This window comes from Prosopis cineraria, unplaced genomic scaffold, assembly GCF_029017545.1.
Source record: "Prosopis cineraria cultivar Desert tree isolate PC_DT_omini unplaced genomic scaffold, ASM2901754v1 PC13, whole genome shotgun sequence".
Classification (NCBI taxonomy): Eukaryota; Viridiplantae; Streptophyta; class Magnoliopsida; order Fabales; family Fabaceae; genus Prosopis; species Prosopis cineraria.
The window spans coordinates 36,046,551-36,067,993 of record NW_026555344.1 but is presented as its reverse complement, the minus strand read 5'-3'; the positions used below and the strand labels follow the sequence as shown (position 1 = coordinate 36,067,993).

Here is a 21,443-nt window from a genome sequence, read left to right as displayed (position 1 = left end):
ATGTTGAAGAAGAAGAAGATCCGTACCTTCTTCCCTCTCTCTCCTCCATAAGTACTGTGAATATCGTATTTTATGCAAGTTTTCAATGTAAATTAAAAATTATAAAAATATAATAAATAAAATAAAAAATAAAGGAATAATAAATGGGCTTTGTGATGATGATGATATTAATTTCCTTTTTTATTGACTCCAAATCTCCTTGATTATATTACCATAAAGGAAAAATTAAAATATTTAAAATATAATTTAAAGTAATTATGTCTTGATTGAAATTTGTTAAGGGAAAAATTTTAAATCTGAAAGGATGAAGAAAAGTCAAAATAAAATTGTCTTATTTTACTTGATTCTGTCATTAAGTGAGAAAACCCTAATTAATACTTATAAAAAATATAGCAAAAAAAAAAGAAGGGGATGAAAATTGAGGAGAAGAAATTGAGCGAGAGGAAATTCTGGGAGGAGATGGCAAAAAAGCATTGGCAAAGTGTTGGAAGTGAGTGTTTTTTTTTTTTTTCCTGTTATTCCTTTGGCTTTGCATGGTGAATGGGGGAAAAACCAAACCTTCTTGAGTCAATATCTAAGCCCTATTGAAACATTTCTTCTATGCACATAACAACTAATGATTTGCGGGCTTCTTATTTTTGAACTTCACGTATTTGCTTTTCACTTAGTTTTAACATCTGGTATTCTGGAGCCTAAGTTCCCTACACACGTTTTTGGTTTTGTTTCACAACGATTCTTCATTGTTTGTTTGTTTTTCCTTTTCTTTAGTTTGTTTATTAATTTAAAGCACCGTGGATCTTTTGTTGTGAGTTTGTCTTAAAATGACATGACACCTAAACTCTTATAATCATCAATTTATATATGAGAAGATATTGTAAATTAACTTGACGTTGATTCTTCCCTTTTCTTTTCTTTTTTCACTTTTTTTTGTTTGTTAAGAGTTGTGAAAATAATGTTATTACAACTTATTATATAGTCTTCTTAATAAAATATTCTTATAATCTTCTTTTTTTTTCTTTTTTCCCCTTAAAAAATGGGATAACCACAAGTGATATTAAATTACTGTGAGTATTTGATATATTGATGAAGTAAGTATACTAAATCATCACGAATATCAAGTGTCAAAAATTTTTAAAAATATTAAAATTTATCAACATGTTTTTTTAAAATCCATAAGTTATACTAAATTATTATGGATAAATAGAAATATCAAATAAGATATTGTGAGTGATATTAAGTCATCGTAGGTTTTAATTTTTACACTAAAAAAGTTTATAATTAAATTATTTTATAGAGAACTTATTTTGAAAATTCCTTTAGAGTTTGTCAACAGTGATATTAAATCACTATATGCATTTAGAACGTCAACTAGTGGACTGTGAGTGATACTAAATTATTACAGGTTTCAATATTTGTAAATTTTCCCTTCTCTTGTGCATTATTAAAAAATAATGAAAATAATAAAACTCTTAGCATATTTTAGGTTATGCCATGAGTGATACTAAATCATCTTGAATCCTTAAAAATATCAAAAGAAGATACTATGAATGACACTAAATCATCACAAGTGTCAAATTTTGTTTTAAAATTTAATAATTAAACTATTTTATAGAAATTTTTACTTAGAAATTTCTTATAGGGTTTGCAATGAGTGATATTAAATCACTGTGTGTACTTAGAGTATTAACTAACGGATTGTGAGTAAGACTAAATCACTGCAAGTTTCAATACTGATTATTTTTCTTTTACCCAAAGATACTTCCTTATGACAATTTTTTATTTAAAAATAAATATAATTATATAATACAAGATAACATTCTCTTCATAAAGTAAGCTGATAAAAAATTAAAAGAAAACCTAACTAATAACATTTTGAACTACATGGACTTTAATCTCCATTATAAGATACGTAAACCTTAGACTTTGATTTTAGGTCAAGCCCTCTTATGTAAATAAATAATTTTTTTCATTTATTTTTTAATATGCATTTTTCATGTGGAATAAAGGGTAATTAAGAAATTATTAAAAGGTCAATTAATTTTACACAATCAACTTAGGGTAACAATTCTTATGAACAGGTATTGTGAGGTGACTAACACTTTCTTCATATATAATTTACTTCCAAACTCTCTGTGAAACATCTTATTTTATTATATAGTTTTTTAAGATTTTTTTTTAATTTGGTAACGATTTTCATTTTACTACATTAATTGACTCTCTCTCTTCAAGAAAAGGCACGATTCGGGCATAATAAGTACATTCACTTTCTTCAGACTCTTTGATCTGATATATGTATATATATATATATATATACACACCCATATATTGTTACAATATATAGAGAGGGGAGGGGGAGATGATGGTGAAAGTGCGTATGAAGGAGAGAGAGAGGAGAGGGGGAATGAATGGAGGAGAGAGGAAAGTGGGGATGAGGGATGGGAGAGAAGGAGACGAAGAGAGAGAGAGAGAGAGGAGAGAGAAGGATGGAGGGTGGGAAATTTTTAAATTATAAAAATATAAAATGGTGGGGCCCACCAAAAACTTAAAAAAATTAAATGCAAGATCCATAAAATGACAAAATCAGAAGAGTTAACAAATATTTAAAATTAAGGGATGAAATTAATTTTAAGTTGGGTTTAGAATTATTTATATATCTTTATGATTAGTTTAAAGATAAAATTGATCTTTAATCCCAAAAAATATAGTATGTAGATTTTTAAATACAAAATATATTATATTAATTATCCGTTTTGATATGTCGATTCTTACCATATCAAATCATTTATATTATTAAATAAAACGATGTCCTTTTAAAAGCTTAAATCAGATTACGTGGCATAATGATAAATTATAGGTTAAAATAGACAATAATATAAGGATTAAACAAAATATAATGAAAATGCGAATCCAAATATGAAACCCCGTTAATTAATCATTTTTGTGAATCATACAGGAGGAATATTTGGATTAGATGCCGGAATTTAATTTCAAAAAAAAATTATATACTTAATCTTACAGACTTAATATGCTTGTTTTTAATTAATTAAAGGCATGTATCTTTTATAGATTATTTATTTTATAATAAATTAGTATTATTATTTTTATTAATACATTAAGATTCATTTGTTATAATTCAATTAAATATAAATATATTAAATATATAAAGCTAAATATATAAGTGTTGCCTTTTAATTTTTAATCTATCATTGTTTTCCAATTTCCAATAATTGAATAATTTAAAAAAGTTGCCAAAACTAAATGACCACAAGAGGCCATACTGGCTGTGGTGGCAAGAGGCAATATAATATAGGATTAAATGATATTTTTACTCTCCAACTATTTACTAAAAAACTTCTAAAATCTTTAATCCTATTTGGTTGTTAGATTGTTAGAAAGGAATGGAATAAAATGAACTAAAAAAATAAAAGTAAAAATAAAATAATTAAATTTGAAGGGGGTAGATGAATCATATTTATAAGGGAAAAGGCTAATTTAATTAATTGGATTGGCAGTCATGATCCATGAGGGTTTTAGAGTGTGTGATGATTTTTATTTATGATAATATAATATTAAGTTTTATCATATTTATCATGAGGAGAAAGGGTGATTTAATTTATTTTTGTTTTGATTTTTTTATCTATTTCATTCACATCCTTTCTTGCAACCAAACTAAACTTTAAATTTACATGTGGTACAATTTTTTCTTTTCAATATCTAAAAATGGTATACTGAACACCTTGCCGTTAAAAATGTTAATTTTAATCGTTAATTAACCCAAAAATTTACAAAAAAGGAACTTAAAAATTATATAAAATGACCAATAAAATTACAAATAAGTATCTTATAAAAAAATTAATGTCGATTAGTCCCTAAATTATATATAAATACAAGAATACAAATGTTATTAGGTAATTAACAAATCAATCGATTTAACATATGTAAGTAACTAAAAAAATATTATATTTGTTTTAATTTTCACACACAATTTATAAGTTAACTTTTAAAATTTACATTCTAAAAATTACAATTTAACTAATATATTTGTTATTTACGGATGAACATCTTTTTAACACCAGCTGTATTACCCAATAACTAGTTAAATTGGTTTATCTATTAATTACCCAATAACATTTGTTTTTTTATTTATATATAATTTAATGACTTAATTGATTTAATTTTCTTAAAGGATGCTCATGTGTAATTTTTTGAGTTATTTTTTGTAATTTTTAAAACATTTTTTATAATTTTTAAGTTAATTAACAATTAAAGATATCTTTTTTTAATAACAGGTATTCTATGTACCATTTTTAAATGTTAAAAAAATTATATTATATGCAAATTTAGGATACAAGAATTCCTTAATAAATAGTTAAGAGATAAAAATATTATTTAATTTTATAATATAAATATATTATATATGCGCACGTGCCTAAGATATTAATACGAAGGCATAATTTTTTTTTTTGACCAAATACGAAGGCATATTGTTTGACAGTGACAGATAGTAGACATCGCGGATAGTACAAACTAATAATTATGGAGAGCTTGAGGGATAAAATGTGAGTGAGGGTCTCTTCATATTTTTTTCCTTCACTTCCTTCATCTCCATCATTCATTAATTTTATCTTTTAAAAAAATTATTTAATACAATAATTTAAATAGTGAGAACGAAGGAAGTAAAGAAAAAAAAAATGAGGAAAACTCCTCTCTCATAAAATGTGGTCCTTAACAGTTGTGTTGTTATGTAGCAATTATTGACATTTTTTATGATAAATAAATAATTCTATTGCCACATCATTTTCGAAACTCATATCATATATATGAGACCCAGCTTTTCTCTATTTTTTTTCTCCTCCACTTCTCTCCACTTTTCATCTCAACTGTCAAATTTATTTTGAACGGTTGAGATTGGATGTTTCATAAAATTTTATTAAAATATAAAATTTTTAAAAAATAAATATAATAATAATTTTGAAATATTAAATCTCAACCGTTCAAAAATGAATCTGACGGTTGAGATGAGAAGTGGAGAGAAAAAAAAAAAATAAAAAAAGCCAAGTCCATATATATGAATGATAATGCTCCTGCTAATGTTTAGCTGGCTAACAAGCTAAAAACGCTTACTACTTACCGTATATCCTTTCATGTGAAATATGTAACGCGTAATTCACATATTTTAAATGTCTTACAAGAAAAATTCTTATATATTTTAATAGTATTATTAGGCTATGTGCAATAAGATCGAATATAATATTATGCAAATTTTTAAAATATAAAATTAATTCACTGGTGATTAATGACAAGAAGAGTCACATGAAAGGGGTAAATTTGCATCTGAGAGACAAAAATAAATAGTATGAGACGCATGCCATTATATAATTTATTTTCAAATCATATTACAATTAAAAAAACAATCTCTTTCAATCCTTTATTATAAAAACCTTTCTAGTTCCTAATATAAAACATTTTATCTTAGACAATAATATACTTTTTTTAACGTTCTCTAACTAATTATAATAACATTTTTTAATTAATAAATTTAATTGAAAATAATTTTTTCAATTCTAAGAAATTAGTTTATTTTAACTGAATCCCTTACTTTATATGAACATGTTAATAGTTGTTAATAATAAGCACAGCATATTCTTTTTCCATTATAATGTACTCCAGTGATTAGAGTCAAGTCTAAATAAGCCAAAAATAAAAAATAAAAACTAAGTTTAATTAAATAGTGGTTTTAAATTTTTGGAGCCTGAAAAATTAAGGCCAAGCCCCAATCAGATTTGGACTTGACCCGAAACCATAAATAAAAAAATCTACATTTGAAAAAATATATACAAAATATTAATTAATTTTTTAAATTTTAGGTAATTTTATAATGCCATATGTTTGAATATGTTATTATAGATATTTTTAAAAAAGAATTAAAAATACTTATATTATCATATTCTTGTTATGTTAATCTATAAAATATTTTAAAATAATATTTAAAATATACTTTAATATATTTTTAAAATTTAATACCCACATTTTTAAAAATAAGTTTGAGTCTTTTACATTGCTAAGAGTGCGTTTGAGAGTTTCTAATTGAATGAAAATGAACAATCATTAATGGAATGTAATGAAGCAGGTGGAATAAAATAAAATTTTTCATTGTTTGAGAGTTTTATGATAGAAAAAAATGATTTACATTATCATTATTTGGGAGTTATTATAAATATGAGTCATCACCATTTCATCACGCTAGCCCAGTGCCCGCGTGCACATCAGTTTAGGCACCGGCTTGAGGTGATGCCTAGCCCGACTTTGTGTAACACCCTCAAAATTACAAATTGATTTTTCACAAATTATTAATTCAACAAAATTATTTTTTTATTGAACCCTTATCATACTCTTATCATGGTAGAAAAATTTCTACTATGATACGTCCAAGACAATATACCACAAGTCTTAAATATCTCAAAAAAGCAATTAGAACCATGAGGGACAGACAAGATCCTCATGGCATGATATTTAAATCAGGTCATGAATCAAGAGGGACAAACATAATCCTCTTGGTCATATAATTGTATTTAATAAAAAGGATTAGAGTTTACATGTTGTCAAAATAAGAAATGTCCTAGATTGGCACAAGATACATTGCATAATACAAAATGAGAGGCAAAGTAAAAGATGGTGTCTCATACACCAAAGTTACGCCTCTGGTGCTTTCTCGGCGGATTCTCTCCTGTAAAAATATTAACCACGGGGGAATGAGACTTAAAAGTCTCAGTAATCAAAAGTTAATATGTAATGATGCATGTGGATGTAACTAATCATGTGATTGCTAAGTGGGCACACAAAAACATTTAATCGAACCATATTTCAAAACAAAACCGAACAAGTATTTAATTGCATGACTACACCTTATAGCCCTTTCCTTTCACATGCTCAGACGCCAAATCACCCGGCCAAAGGTGAGTTGGAACAAGCGACACACCACTCATTAGGTCCAATGAGAGCTTACCACGTGGTTGGTAATAATTAACCGAACAGAAAGTCCCATTAACACCATACATTAAACTACCCTGACAAGTCATGCATCATTCAAATATCCAAACAGAAATTTAAAATATACTTTAATGTTAATTTTTAAAATTTAATACCCACATATTTTTAAAAAATAAGTTTGAGTCTTCTACATTGCTAAGAGTGCGTTTGAGAGTTTCTAATTGAATGAAAATGAACAATCATTAATGGAATGTAATGTAATGAAGCAGGTGGAATAAAATAAAATTTTATTGTTTTGAGAGTTTTATGATAGGAAAAAAATGATTTTACATTATCATTATTTGAGAGTTATTATAAATATGAGTCATCACCATTTCATCACGTTAGCCCGGTGCCCACATGCACATCAGTTTAGGCACCGGGCTTGAGGTGATGCCTGGCCCGACTTTGCCCATGTGCAATCCTAATAAGAGGTGAGAGAGATAGTTGAAGAGTGAAAATAATATATGAGACTTTTTTTATTATGATAGAAGGATGGGGGTAATTTTGCAAGAAAAATAATTATATTGTGCCACTCTATCTTTGAGCCTCCGATTTAGGGGATAAAAAATATTGAGTTGTGGATGGCAACAGAGGGCTTTAGAGGCCTTTCTTTGCCATCTCACCATTCTTTAAAAAAAAAAATCACAAACAATGACTTATGTCTTTTAGCCATCCCACTCCACTTCATTCCATTTCACCTTAAAAAAATCTCTCAAAATTGTGTTAGGTATTCCAAAAAAAATATATTTTTATATTTTTATAAAATAAAATAATGAATTTTAATTTTAAAAATTAATTAAATTATTTTTAAAATGAAAAAAAGTGATAATTCAAGTACTCAAGACAGCTCGAAGCTCAATGAGGTTTGGGTTGGACTTAGCTATTTAAATTTTTCTATAAGTTTAAGCTTATTAGGGCTCAGCTTTAATATACTTAATTTGTTCAAATTATTAGCTCTAGCTGTATAGGCTAGCAAGCAATGTTTGGTCTTTTTTATTATTTGTTAGAATCGTAGATATGGAAAAAAAAAATTGATATGATTGAACTATTAAAGTATGGACTTGTTTTTGGTGACAAAAAGCTAGACGAGTACTGCCTATTTGGAAAAAAGAATTTTCCTATTTGGAAAGACATTATAAATGATTATAAGGCCTAAATAATCGATTTTTAGAAACAAATTCCCAAACAATAAAAAAAGTTAATAATTTATTATTGAGTCAGAATCATGTTTAAAATAAGTTTTGTGAGGTTACTTATAGATTTAATTTTACTATTAAATAACATATTGTATTCTTAAATAAAGTTTAACAAATTTAATGATATTAAATACAACTTATCAATAATTTAATTTTAAAAAGCAATGTTCTTTATAATAATTATATAGCTAAATTAATTTCAGTATCCAAATAGATTGAATTATAATATAATTAATTATAATTAAAACAATCATGTTAATCAATTATTTAGATATGAGCTTGTAGACTTACCAAAGTTGCATTCGGACTTAGAACATCATAAATTGTTTATCAACAAGATTTTTATATTGCTAGTGAGGTGTAAGTTCACAATTTTATAAATTATACTCCTTCCGTTTTAAAACGTAAAGTATTTTTAACTGAATTTCATTTTCAATAAAGTAGTTACCTACTTTCAAATTAACACAATCTTTTCATATTTACCCTTATTAAACATTTTACAATAAATATAAAATCATTATCAATAAAGATATTTTTTAAAAAAAAATAATTAAATTTAAAAGATTAAAAATACTTTATATTTTTAAATATTTAATTTTTTAAAAAAATATTTTATATTTTTAAATGAAGGAAATCATTTAAATTTTTATTATAGACGAACTTTTATTCTATGCTGATATGATTGAACCTTTGAAATAAGAGAAAAAACTAGAAACAATTCATAAGACATGAAGCCAATCTGTAAGCAACCGCCATCTGACCGAACATGAAGAAATTGGCTTTTGCGGCGAAGTTTTGGCATATCATTTCGGCTTATGTACATTTATTCCTTAATCCTTAAAGGCCAAGCCAACTCAACTTCTTACTCAGACTTCTATAGTCTTGTCAATGAGCCGCGTGGATTCATTGATCGCATTTCTCTAACATGCCTACGACGCCGTTTCTCACCGCGCCTTCCACTTTCCTCACTTGGTTAAAAACCCGCCCAGGAAAGTCCCCCAGTCTTTGTCCGACGCAAAAAAGTTGGTTGGAACAATGGATGTTGCAATAAACAATTGTGCAGAGTTTAAGTTCTTACGGAAATCTTCCAAGTTCTGGCACAATCATTATTACCCCTCTCGTTGATTCTTGTTGGGGTTATGATTTCAAATTATAAAGGTTCTTTTTTTGTTTGGTTTTCTTCAGTTTCTTCCAATGAGCTAAGCTTTTAGTTGCTGTAGACTTTCTTGTATGACCTTGGGTCCTTTTTTTCTTCTGTTATGATCTGAACTGTGCTTTGTGGGTTCTATTGATCGGGGTTTTTCTATCCGGGTCAAAGAAATCTTCTTAATTGGCTTCGTGGGTTCTGCTACTCTTATTCCTGCATGTACTCTTGTGCTGGCTCTTGTAAATAGTCTATTGCTTCTTGAGATTCTCGGTGAAATTTTGTGGGTTTTTGAGCTTTTTAGAGAAGGATGGCTTTTCGGGAAATCCATTCTTGGACGTTGGGAGGTCTTGTTGGAGCCTTTATTGACCTGGTTCTAGCCTATTTCTTGCTATGTGGATCGGCTATTGCTTTCTTTGCCTCGAATTTTTGATGCTTTCGGACTTTATTTGCCATGTCCTTGTAAGGGGGTTATGGGGTATAAGAATAGCGATTTCTGTCTGCATAAAGTGCTTTATGACTGGCCGATAAGAAAAATATGCTCAGTTCAAGTGATGGCTGTGAAGAGGTTTCCTTATGATCTGGTGAGGGTTAAGGATCATACGTGCACTTTGAATGAGAAATGACTGCACAGAAGAATCTGCGAATGAGTTTCGTGATTTTGAAGATGAAGCATCTTGCAGTTCATGGTCAAGCCCACATTTGCTAGCCTCAGTTGATAGGGAAAATGGATATGATACTAAGGGGAAGAGAATTGTGAATCTGAGAAGAAGGTCAGGAATCAGGCGGAGGAGGAAGGGTAATTATGAATGTGGGAAATTATATTCAGTGTTTCCTACTGAAAATCCCTCCTTGCCTTGTGAAGGGGATATAGCTGGAAGTAAAACAACGGAAGTGAATCCTACTTCAGGGAAAGAAGTTGGTTCACTGGTAAGTGAGAGAAACGATCTGTGCTTATATTATTTTCTTTTTCTATGATTTCTGTTCAAGTTGCATATATTCGTAACGTGATTATGCTTTCTTCTACAGCATTGAGCTACCATATGTTAATAGCTTTCTCATTCATTCGATCCTGATTGAAATTAAAATCCAAGTTCAACTTCTTGTATTTGTAATTGTATTGATATATGGTAGCTATTTTGATTTCAAACTACTTTCAAGTGGCTAGAAGATGAAAAGTTGAGTTTAAGTAGAAATTATCTATGGTTGAATTTTATTTGAAGTCTAATCACTGTATTTTATTTTATTATACATGCTGGATATTGGTTTTTAACTTGCTGTATCTGTTATTCTCCCATTCAGATGTAAAAAATGCTCTCATGGACCATGATATGGAGGAAAGAGCCTGCCACAGCTATGAATTTGGTGGATCACTGGTTGATAGCCCATCACAGGACAAATACTCCTCATCAACTGAGATCTGCATGAGTAATAGAAGAGACAAGATGCAGATTGTTGAAAGTGAAGAGAGCCGTATGAAGATGATGGAGGCAGCACTTGAAGAAGAGAGAGCTGCCTATGCTGCTCTTTGTTTAGAGCTAGAGAAAGAGAGGTCTGCTGCTGCAACTGCTGCTGATGAAGCAATGGCAATGATATCTCGTCTGCAGGAAGAGAAGGCCTTCATAGAAATTGAAACTAGGCAATACCAGAGGATGATAGAGGAAAGTTGCTTATGAGGAAGAAGAGATGAATATTCTGCAAGAAATTCTTATAAGAAGGGAAGAGAGAATCATTTTCTTGAAAAGGAACTTGAGGGTTATAGACAGATGAACTTAAGAGTAAGTGAGCAATCAAATGGAAAGTCAAATTTGCAGCTAGATGAATTGGACAAAGGCCGTCATTTTCAGCGAAACACATGAAGATCACCTGCAGACTAACAGTTCCATTTCAATGGCCAAGATTGCTGAAATAGCACATCTTCAATCAAATCATAGAGTGGATCAAACTTGTATCAGATTAAATGATGGAGAAGAGCTAAAGAAAAACAGACAACTCAAGGATCAATATCATGGCAATCTGCCCAGTTCTTTCCTTGATACTGAGCCAGATGTTCTTGATGTACATGTCATAGATGACAACATAGAACTTAAGAAAGAGGAAGTTGAAAAGACAAATGGCTTTTCATTCAATGCTGTTTCAGATGAACCCAGAGATGATGATCTCACTTCAGGAAGTCTCGAAGTTCTGAACACTATTGCAGTGAGTAAATTTTCAAGGGTAAGCAGGCAGAAAGCGGTGATGGTGCTGATGCCAATGCTAATGAGAAGTTAAGGATTGGCACTGAGCTTGAGATTCTTGGAGAAAGGCTGAGGATGCTAAAGCATGGAAAGGATAAATTGACTTTCTTTTCAGAGAATGAAGAAAGTAAAAGGATCCAGCTGAAGCTTCTGGAGGAGATAGCAAACCATCTATTTGGTGGATCACTGGTTGATAGCCCATCACAGGACAAATACTCCTCATCAACTGAGATCTGCATGAGTAATAGAAGAGACAAGATGCAGATTGTTGAAAGTGAAGAGAGCCGTATGAAGATGATGGAGGCAGCACTTGAAGAAGAGAGAGCTGCCTATGCTGCTCTTTGTTTAGAGCTAGAGAAAGAGAGGTCTGCTGCTGCAACTGCTGCTGATGAAGCAATGGCAATGATATCTCGTCTGCAGGAAGAGAAGGCCTTCATAGAAATTGAAACTAGGCAATACCAGAGGATGATAGAGGAAAAAGTTGCTTATGAGGAAGAAGAGATGAATATTCTGCAAGAAATTCTTATAAGAAGGGAAGAGAGAATCATTTTCTTGAAAAGGAACTTGAGGGTTATAGACAGATGAACTTAAGAGTAAGTGAGCAATCAAATGGAAAGTCAAATTTGCAGCTAGATGAATTGGGACAAAGGCCGTCATTTTCAGCGGAAACACATGAAGATCACCTGCAGACTAACAGTTCCATTTCAATGGCCAAGATTGCTGAAATAGCACATCTTCAATCAAATCATAGAGTGGATCAAACTTGTATCAGATTAAATGATGGAGAAGAGCTAAAGAAAACAGACAACTCAAGGATCAATATCATGGCAATCTGCCCAGTTCTTTCCTTGATACTGAGCCAGATGTTCTTGATGTACATGTCATAGATGACAACATAGAACTTAAGAAAGAGGAAGTTGAAAAGACAAATGGCTTTTCATTCAATGCTGTTTCAGATGAACCCAGAGATGATGATCTCACTTCAGGAAGTCTCAAAGTTCTGAACAGTATTGCAGTGAGTAAATTTTCAAGGGTAAGCAAGGCAGAAAGCGGTGATGGTGCTGATGCCAATGCTAATGAGAAGTTAAGGATTGGCACTGAGCTTGAGATTCTTGGAGAAAGGCTGAGGATGCTAAAGCATGGAAAGGATAAATTGACTTTCTTTTCAGAGAATGAAGAAAGTAAAAGGATCCAGCTGAAGCTTCTGGAGGAGATAGCAAACCATCTTCAAGAGATAAAACAGCTGAGAAACCCTGTCCGTGGGTCTTCCTTGCCCCCCTCATCTGCTAAGGTATGGTGCAAAGCTTGTTATTTACCATCACGTTGTTTTAATAAAGAAGAAGCTAGCCTTTAGAGGCATGCTTGTGCAATAACTCTTGAAGTCATAGGCATATTTCGTTACTCACTGGACCAAGTGTGATGATTTCCCCTTTGAAGTTTCTAATAGGTATATTCTTGCATCGTATATCATATAAATAAAAATGACAAAGTATTGATCTGTAGAGTTCGTAAGTTGCCAAAAGAATTTAGTCAATTTTAGTTTGATCATGGGTACTGCAATTTACATGTCCATTCTAAACCCTAATGTCTGAACTCTGAACTGTTTTCATAATTTTCTTGATTGTCTTCAAGGGTACCTGGGCTGAAGTTTGCAATTGAGCATGTATATTCTAATTCTTTAAAGAATGTAAACGTAAAAACCTTGTTCATCAACGACAGATTTTGTGTGGAAATATATATATATATATATATATATTTGGTGGATGAACGTTAGAACATTCAATGTTCCTTTCTCGTAAACAGGATACTAGCTGATGCTAACTCAATTAAAATTTTGGGAAATAAGTTTTAGGTATTTGCTATCAAATTTTCCAATAAAATATTTTAATAATAAGTGGAAATCTTTTACAGCTCAACATGACATGATTGGGTGTTCCAGAAAAAAAAAATCTGCCATTGTCCTATGTTTTTTTCCCCTGTGAAGAGGGTAGAGCAGATAGTTGAGTCTTGTGACAAGGGTTGGAGGAAAACCAACATTCAATGAAGTTATAGAGCAGGACCTTTTGGTAAACAATGTATCCAAAAATTTAGTTCTTGATAGAGTATAATGGCGTCGTATGACTCATGTAGCCAATTCTACCTAATAGAATAAGGCTAGCCATTGTGTCCTATTTTTTCCAAGGCAATCATGTCAGACTTGTGTGAAACTCTATGTTGGGTCCTTCTTGTAGTTGCCTCTTGGATTCAACTGAGCTGAGAGGTTCTATAAGCATATTGAGTTATGATGTAACTTTTGCTTATCATAACCCTTATTTCCAGGTGAGTTTGAAGAAAAGACGCAGCCAAAGTGCTACTTGGAAGACCTCTGAAAGCTCCTAAATCTTGTACTATAAAGTGTATAATAAGTGTATGAAAGCCATCTTAGTTTACATATAATTTACCAGAACTTCTTTTTGCTCCTTGTTCGTTTTAGAATGTAAATATCCTTAGTAGTTCCCTGAGTGGTCAAAACATTTTTGTATTGGAGAAAATTCAGTTGCAGCTTTTTTAAGTTTGCTATCATATTCCTACAGAAAATGATTAATGTATAGAAATTTTTTTTTAACAGCTTAGAAACATATATGCTTAGAGGCCAATTAAAAGTTGTTGAGCATGTTACGTTTTTCTTAAGAAACCAGCTGGCAAATGCCTTGGATTAGAAGCTCTACCTAGATTTTTTCTTGGGAAGTCTGCATATGCCTCAGTTATGGGTTATATACTTATGCTTTAGTGCCTTGTTGGGGCTACCGGGATTCTATATAATCATATAAATTCACTGCATAGCATAACATATATTCAAGAAGAGACAAAGAGAAAATTATTTCATACTAGATTTCTTCTATGTTATTCTTTTCCAAGGCATGCATTCTTTATAAAATCTATTTTAAAAATCTATTTGGCTTGATGAAGTATGGCAGAAATGATGGAATATGAACTGTGACCATCCATTTGATCCTTTTGCTTTTTCCTGCAATGTGGGGTATCATATCTTTGGAGGACAACGGATGGATGTAATTATTGTTCTGAGTCTATTGGTGCTGTCATAATGATGTGTATGCGTGTATATCTTTGCTTTTGCAAGAATGGCCTACTCTTTTGAAGTTATCAAATTTAAATTAGGGTTTGATTACTTCTCATTCATTATTTTTGTTAAGATTTCATACCATGTGAAGCTGTTGATAATTATGGAAAAGTCATTACTTTGCCTGGAAGTACAACCCAACTAATTGCTCTCATGAGCTTTGTGCACAATTTTTCGCTTTCTTTTCCTTGAAAGAGCACACCGGTTTTGTCTGGCTTTTTGCAACAGATGTTAAGAGATTTATTAGGTAGACCTAGTCTATCATAAGTTGGCAAGTTAATTAATTAATAGTGAATGGCCCAAAAGAAAAGATTGATGGTTTTAGAGGGTTATTTCATTCAGCCTCTTTGCATTTCATTTCTTTGTTTTTTTCCCCAGCAGACCAGTTTAAACCTAGTACAGGCTTGGTCGGGGTCCAACAGGCACCGTCCTTAGTTGGGCCATGGCTCTAAAACTTGCTTGGTAGGTTTTTGGGTCAGGCCCAACTCAGGTTCTTGTCTAGGCTTAGCCCAGGTATGCATTTATTTTGTTCTATTGTTCGATATTCTGGAAAACTTGAATATGTGAGACCTTTCTTGCCAATGGCAGTCTCACATGTACCTTTGGGATGTTTTTGACATTTTTATTAATGTAATTACACATTTCAAGTTTCAAACCTAAGATTTCAAAATAAGTAAACTCTCTCGAATAGTCAAAGGGGAACCAAGTTGGTTATATATCTTCTTCTTTTTTTTTTTTAAATTTACATGTATTCTCTTATTTATTGCCTTATTAGCTGTGTTTCTGGTTAAGGGAGTATCTAATTGAAGTTTTTGTTTTGTTTGAATGATAACTGGAAAGATTAACCCTCTTAATGAATGCTCCTCCAAAAAAAAAAAAAACTAGGGATTACTAGGGATTCACATATGGGAAAATGTCAGTGAGGGTTTTCAGAAGAGGAAAAAATAGTAAGAGTCTTGAACAATTAAAAGTTTATCTATATATAATTAAAAGTTTATCGATTAATTTGTATATAAATAAATTTTTTTTTAATATAAAGTCACAGTAAAAAAATCATGTAAAAGAATCAATTAGGTTATGTTAAATGTCAAAAAGTTTCTACAATCATTAGGAAAGTCATTGAGAATTGTAGTGTATATAAATAAACTTTTCGTTGGCAAGGGTTCTCACTGTTTTTTACTCTTCTAAGGGCCCTCACTGTTATTCTCCTTTCACATATTCACTTTTTCCTTTAATAAGGGCCCTCACATATTTCTTTTTGCCAATAAAATTCAAAAAATCTGTCTATATATAACTAAACATATTGGTGCATGGTTTAGGAAATAAAATGTATTATTCATACCTCGTAAATAATATGCCTTGTGATAATTTTTACTAATACTAATATTAATATGGCAACATGTTGATATTAATAGTAATTTAACATTTTTGACATAATCAATACAATAACATGTCATGAATGAAATTTCTAATTAATATTTGATTGATATTTAATAAAATTTATATAAAATTTTTTTTATTCATAAGTCATTCATCTCAAGACCCATTTATCAAGGTTCGTAAAAGGTATAGGAAATCATATCTAATACTAGCATGCTACAACATTACAGCATCATCAATAACAAAAACTTTATCCTACTAAATGTGTTCGAGTTACGTGATTGCAAACCATCAATATTATTTGAAGCCTTTTTTTTTTTTTGATAATTTCCTCTATATTTTATATACCATTTCAAATTCAAATAAAAGATGAGAGGTGTATTGGGTTTTGGATAGGTAATGTAAAACTTTGTCAAGTTTCTTATTCACATGAAAATCACACATGATAGTCTTATAATTTGATTGGTAATCCTCTATATGTTGTTTGGTTCAGAGACCTCACAAGGTTCAAATCCTTGTGATCCTAATAAGTCAACTTTCCAAATCCAACAGCCGAAATCAAATTTTTGTGTTTGCAGCGCCCTATCTCTTGAATCTTAACAGTGTTTAAATTCTTCCCCAAACGTGGATTAGTAATGATGACGGGTGCAAGTAATTATGATTATTTATTTATTTATTAAAATAATTATGGAGTCACGTGTGACTTTTCCTATGTCTGCGCCGTGACTTTTTTTAAAGTTCCCAAAGTCAAAAAGTCTCCTTTATGTGGGGTTTACTTCAGAGCCTTCCAGATTCCTCCCAACTTTATATGACCTTTATTTTTTTTATTTCGGGAGAAATTTCACCTTTTTGAATTTTTTGACACAATTATGAATTATCCAATGTCTAATAGTATTCCAATGTTTAGTCTGTAAAAAGTATTCTAATATTTAGTATTGTCAACTTTTATATCCATCTCTTTAAGCTAAAAAAGGGATTTTATATTGTTTTAAATATTTTATAAAATTTATTTATTGTATAATGATTTTAAAAAAATTATTCTATGTTTGATTATTATTAAAAGATGATTTTTAATTTAATGATTTTTAAATTTTTATGTATCTCTATTCATAAAAAATATTTATTATTTAGTAATTTTTAAATTCAATAATATCTCCATTCATGTTCATAATTTTCATGAGGAGAAGAATTAGGTACTTCACTTTATATACTTAATATACGTTTATTTAATTAAATAAAGATAAATAAATTTTAATGTGTTATTAATATTTGTTGTTAGAATGTATTAATAATATTAATAGCAAAAAAATTTTATAAAATAAATAATATATAAAATTTGCATCTCTTGATTTAATTGAACATAACCACTTTAAATATATAAAGTTAAGTATATAAATTCTTTTCTTGTCTTTTTTATAAATATTCTCTATCATCTACGGCATACCTGCATCTAATTATTTCAAATATTTTTATATTGTTTGATATTTTTGTATAACTTGGTTTGTATATTCTGATTGAGTTTTTTAAAATTAATTTTTTTAAAAGTGATTTTTCCCCAGAAAAACTCGAGCAAATAGATCCTTATTAGAAGTAACTAGTAATTAGAATCTTTAATTCATAAAATTTGAGCTGTCAACTTTATAAAGAAAAATATATTAAATCTTGTTCCAACTAATATTGAAATCCTAAAATAAAGTTTATTTCCAATGTTGGCCACAGAAAATTCATTTCCAATGTGCTAGCATCATTTTTTTGAGTTTTAAATTTGTTCCAACTCGGGGAAGTTATTTTTTAAATATTCCAACTTTTTTAAAGTTGAACCTAAATTTTAAAGTCTTTCCTTTTCATTGCAACCAAATCCTATATGACTTGTTAGAAAAAATTTTAGATGGATCCATTAAATCACATCATCCATAATTTATTTAATAAAAATATAACATTTGAATGACAATAAATATAAATTAATTTTAACATTAATTATAGTAAAGAGAAAATGTAAAAAAATTAAATAAGGATTTTATTATAAAAATAATGACACTTGAAAATTTATTTGATTGAATTTGATGCTAAATATCATATTTTTATTTGATAAATTATAGATAATATATTGCACCAAATCCATCTGAAAATTTCTACGCTGGCTAATAGTCCACAATAAAGGCCACGCGGGGCACACCATTAATTCTCTTGGTAAACGCACTTGCGCACTATTAAACTTGGCGGCGGAGGTATGCGTGGCACGTCGTGATATAATCATACAAGTCTTCTAGAATTTATTTTTTAAAATAAAATTAAATGATGTATTCACCAAACTTGAGTTGGTCTTATGCTTTTATACTAAATTCGAAATATAATCAGTATGATTTTCAATAAATTTAATATATATGTGTGTACTATATGTGTGTGTGTACATATATATATATATATATATATCAATAACTAATATTAATCATGAGATCTCTTTAATCATATGTATTCATGCCTTTAAAGAAAGAGGGCACAGGAAACTGCTGGATTTGAGATAGGACTTCACATGGATAGGGCTAGGCTGCCGATTGCATGACCCGACCTAACTGATTTGGCCGAATTTGGCTTGACAAAAATATTTTAAAAATATTTTAGAAAGATAAAAAAAACCTTTATTTATTAAGAAAATAATATGATTATCCTCATTTAAGATATTCCCTCAATTAAAAAATATAAATATTTTTTAATTGAATCTTACCCTCTAATAAAATAGTTACCTGCTTTCAAACTAACTTTATTTTTTTTGTATTTATCCCTATTAAATACCCTATAATAAATATAAAGTCATTATCAATAAGAGCACTTTAAAAAAAGTAATAATTATATCTCAAAAGACTAAAAATGTCTTACATTTTTTAATATTCAACTTCTTAAAAAATGTCTTACATTCTTACATTTTTTAACAGAGAGAGTACATTCTATATATAACAATTGGATGAAAATTAATAATTTTTAAAATTACATATAGTTAAAAAATTATCTATTGTTTCTATATATTGCTAAGTTGAAAAAATTACTTTAAATTTTTTAAAATGATTGAAAAACAAAAATATTAAAAAATATTAATGATGATTATGACAATACCAAGCTTATATCATATCTACAATATCTCTATCAATTTTTCTATCATTTTGAATAATTTTTTCTAAATATCTATATTTTTTCACCTCACTTATGATCTCATCTCCTAATCTTACTTTCAAATTATTATTGACTTTTGAAAAAAAATGATACTAATTGACCTCTTTTTAAAATTGTAATGAAAAATTACAAATATTACTATTTATTCATATTCAAGTGAAAATCCTTCAACTCCAAGATCCTCTTTCATAATTTAAGTTTATAGTTAATCTTTTCTTTTGATTCTGCAATAAAAAAATATATTACCAGCAAAAAACATGCAATTAAGAATTTTTTTTTTGAATATGCTGAGTCAAAATATATAAAACTAGGTTAAACAGATAATGGCTCCAAAATGATTTATGATATGATTTAATCCTTATAGAAAAATCATTTATCTAACCATCATATGTTTTAATACTGATTATTACCCCCTCATATATATATATAATATATATATATATATTATAGTTTTAATATACGCAATCCAACTCTTTCTTTTTTAAACCTTTTAAAAGTATTTTTTTTGATGCACGATCATGGGCTTTTTTAAAATAATGAAAATTATGTACAAATATCTACTTTTACTTTGATATTTTTTTATTAGTCCTCTTAATTGATAAGTTATTTCTACAATTTTTAATATACGCAATCCAAACTCTTTCTTTTTTAAGCCTTTTAAAAGTACTTTTTTTGATGCACAATCATGGGCTTTTTTTAAAATAATGAAAATTATGTACAAATATCTACTTTTACTTTGATATTTTTTTATTAGTCCTCTTAATTGATAAGTTATTTCTACAATTGCCCTTTCCGGCATGAAAAAAAAGCAAGAAACATAATAATTTTTTTATTTAAAACTTCGATAAATAAATTAAAAATAGCATCATCTTCCTTGAAAAAATTATAATAAATTTACGCTCCCAGTCCCAGTATTGAACATTGGATTTTTTTTTAAAAAAAAGCATTCTGCAGCTTTCATGTTTCAACATCAATTCAAATGTTCAAAAACGAAAACATAAAATAAATTTGACACGTGAAATAGTAAAATCATGGCATAACGAAAAAGAGCATTCACTTGCTTTTAAATTGACTAAAAAAATAAATTTAATTTTTATATTTCTCCATAAAAACAAGAGAAAATGAAGATGATGCCAGCATTTATTAATTATGTAAAGAGAATGTATTAAGCCATTTTATTGTTCCACGTGTTTGGATTAATAGATATTTAAATTTAAATTTGTATCAAATCTCTCATTTGAATATACAAAAATTTATGGTGTGTTTTCTTTTGTAATTTTAACTTTCTTTCATAGCATAATTATTTAAAATTTTAGTCACTTCAAACACATCATTTTCATCATGTTTTTACTGTTAATGTATGTATGACTCTTGTATCTTTTTTTATATTTCATTTTCATCTATCATCAATTGAAAAATCAAGGTAAATCCATTACTTCCAATTTTTTATTTTTGTTTCAAATCTCAAAGCATCTATCTTATTCATTTGAAATTTTTAGACTATTAGAATAAAAGATTTTAAATATATGAACTTTAAATGTAAGATTTTAATTTTAAAATTTAAATTTAAATCTACCAAACGATGCACGTGCATTTTCAAAAGTAATTGTTATAATAATAAATTATTTTCATTTTTTTAACTTTTTTTATTCATATTTCCTATTTGAAAGAAGGTCAAATGATTATATTAGCAAAAAAGCATAACAAGTAGTTTTACAATTCAAAAGAAGATAAATAAGGAATAATCCATTACAACTATTGTTGCTAGATTAAAATAGAATTAAAGTAATAAAATGGTGGAAGGACATCTTGAGCGAAGCAATAAGCTTTTTCCACTAGAGGCTTGAAGTTTCCCCTGTGAACGAGAATGGAGATGCAGCTCAAACTACACAGGTGATTGAAATTACCCATTAAATTGTAGATTCAAAAAAGAATTGCTCTCGGGCATGAGGTTGTGAAAGCTATATTGGCCACCCATCTAAATAGCCACAACCAACACTAGAGCCAATCATATTATTATAGTAGGTTTAGTTTTTTTTTTCAAGATGATATTTAGGTTATTTCTCACCTCACTCCCACGAAGGTCTTTTAAAATTTCTTCAAACTCGATCTTTTAACATCTCCTACTTTAGTGAAGTTGAGATTAAGTCTGATACCATTAAGTC

The 21,443-nt window shown here is 29.0% G+C and overlaps 1 protein-coding gene and 1 long non-coding RNA gene across 2 annotated transcripts; both read left to right on the top strand.

Annotated features, from left to right (window-relative positions):
- Nucleotides 1-9,987: 9,987 nt before the first annotated feature.
- LOC129290071 (probable myosin-binding protein 5) lies at nt 9,988-11,048 on the top strand. Its single transcript, XM_054926780.1, has 2 exons — nt 9,988-10,306; nt 10,675-11,048. Exons 1-2 carry the CDS (start codon nt 9,988-9,990, stop codon nt 11,046-11,048), a joined length of 693 nt encoding a protein of 230 aa, XP_054782755.1.
- Nucleotides 11,049-11,785: 737 nt separating this feature from the next.
- Nucleotides 11,786-14,160, top strand: LOC129290166 (uncharacterized). The gene is made up of 2 exons (XR_008588268.1): nt 11,786-12,900; nt 13,929-14,160. It is a non-coding gene; the product is annotated as an uncharacterized LOC129290166 (long non-coding RNA).
- Nucleotides 14,161-21,443: the final 7,283 nt, after the last annotated feature.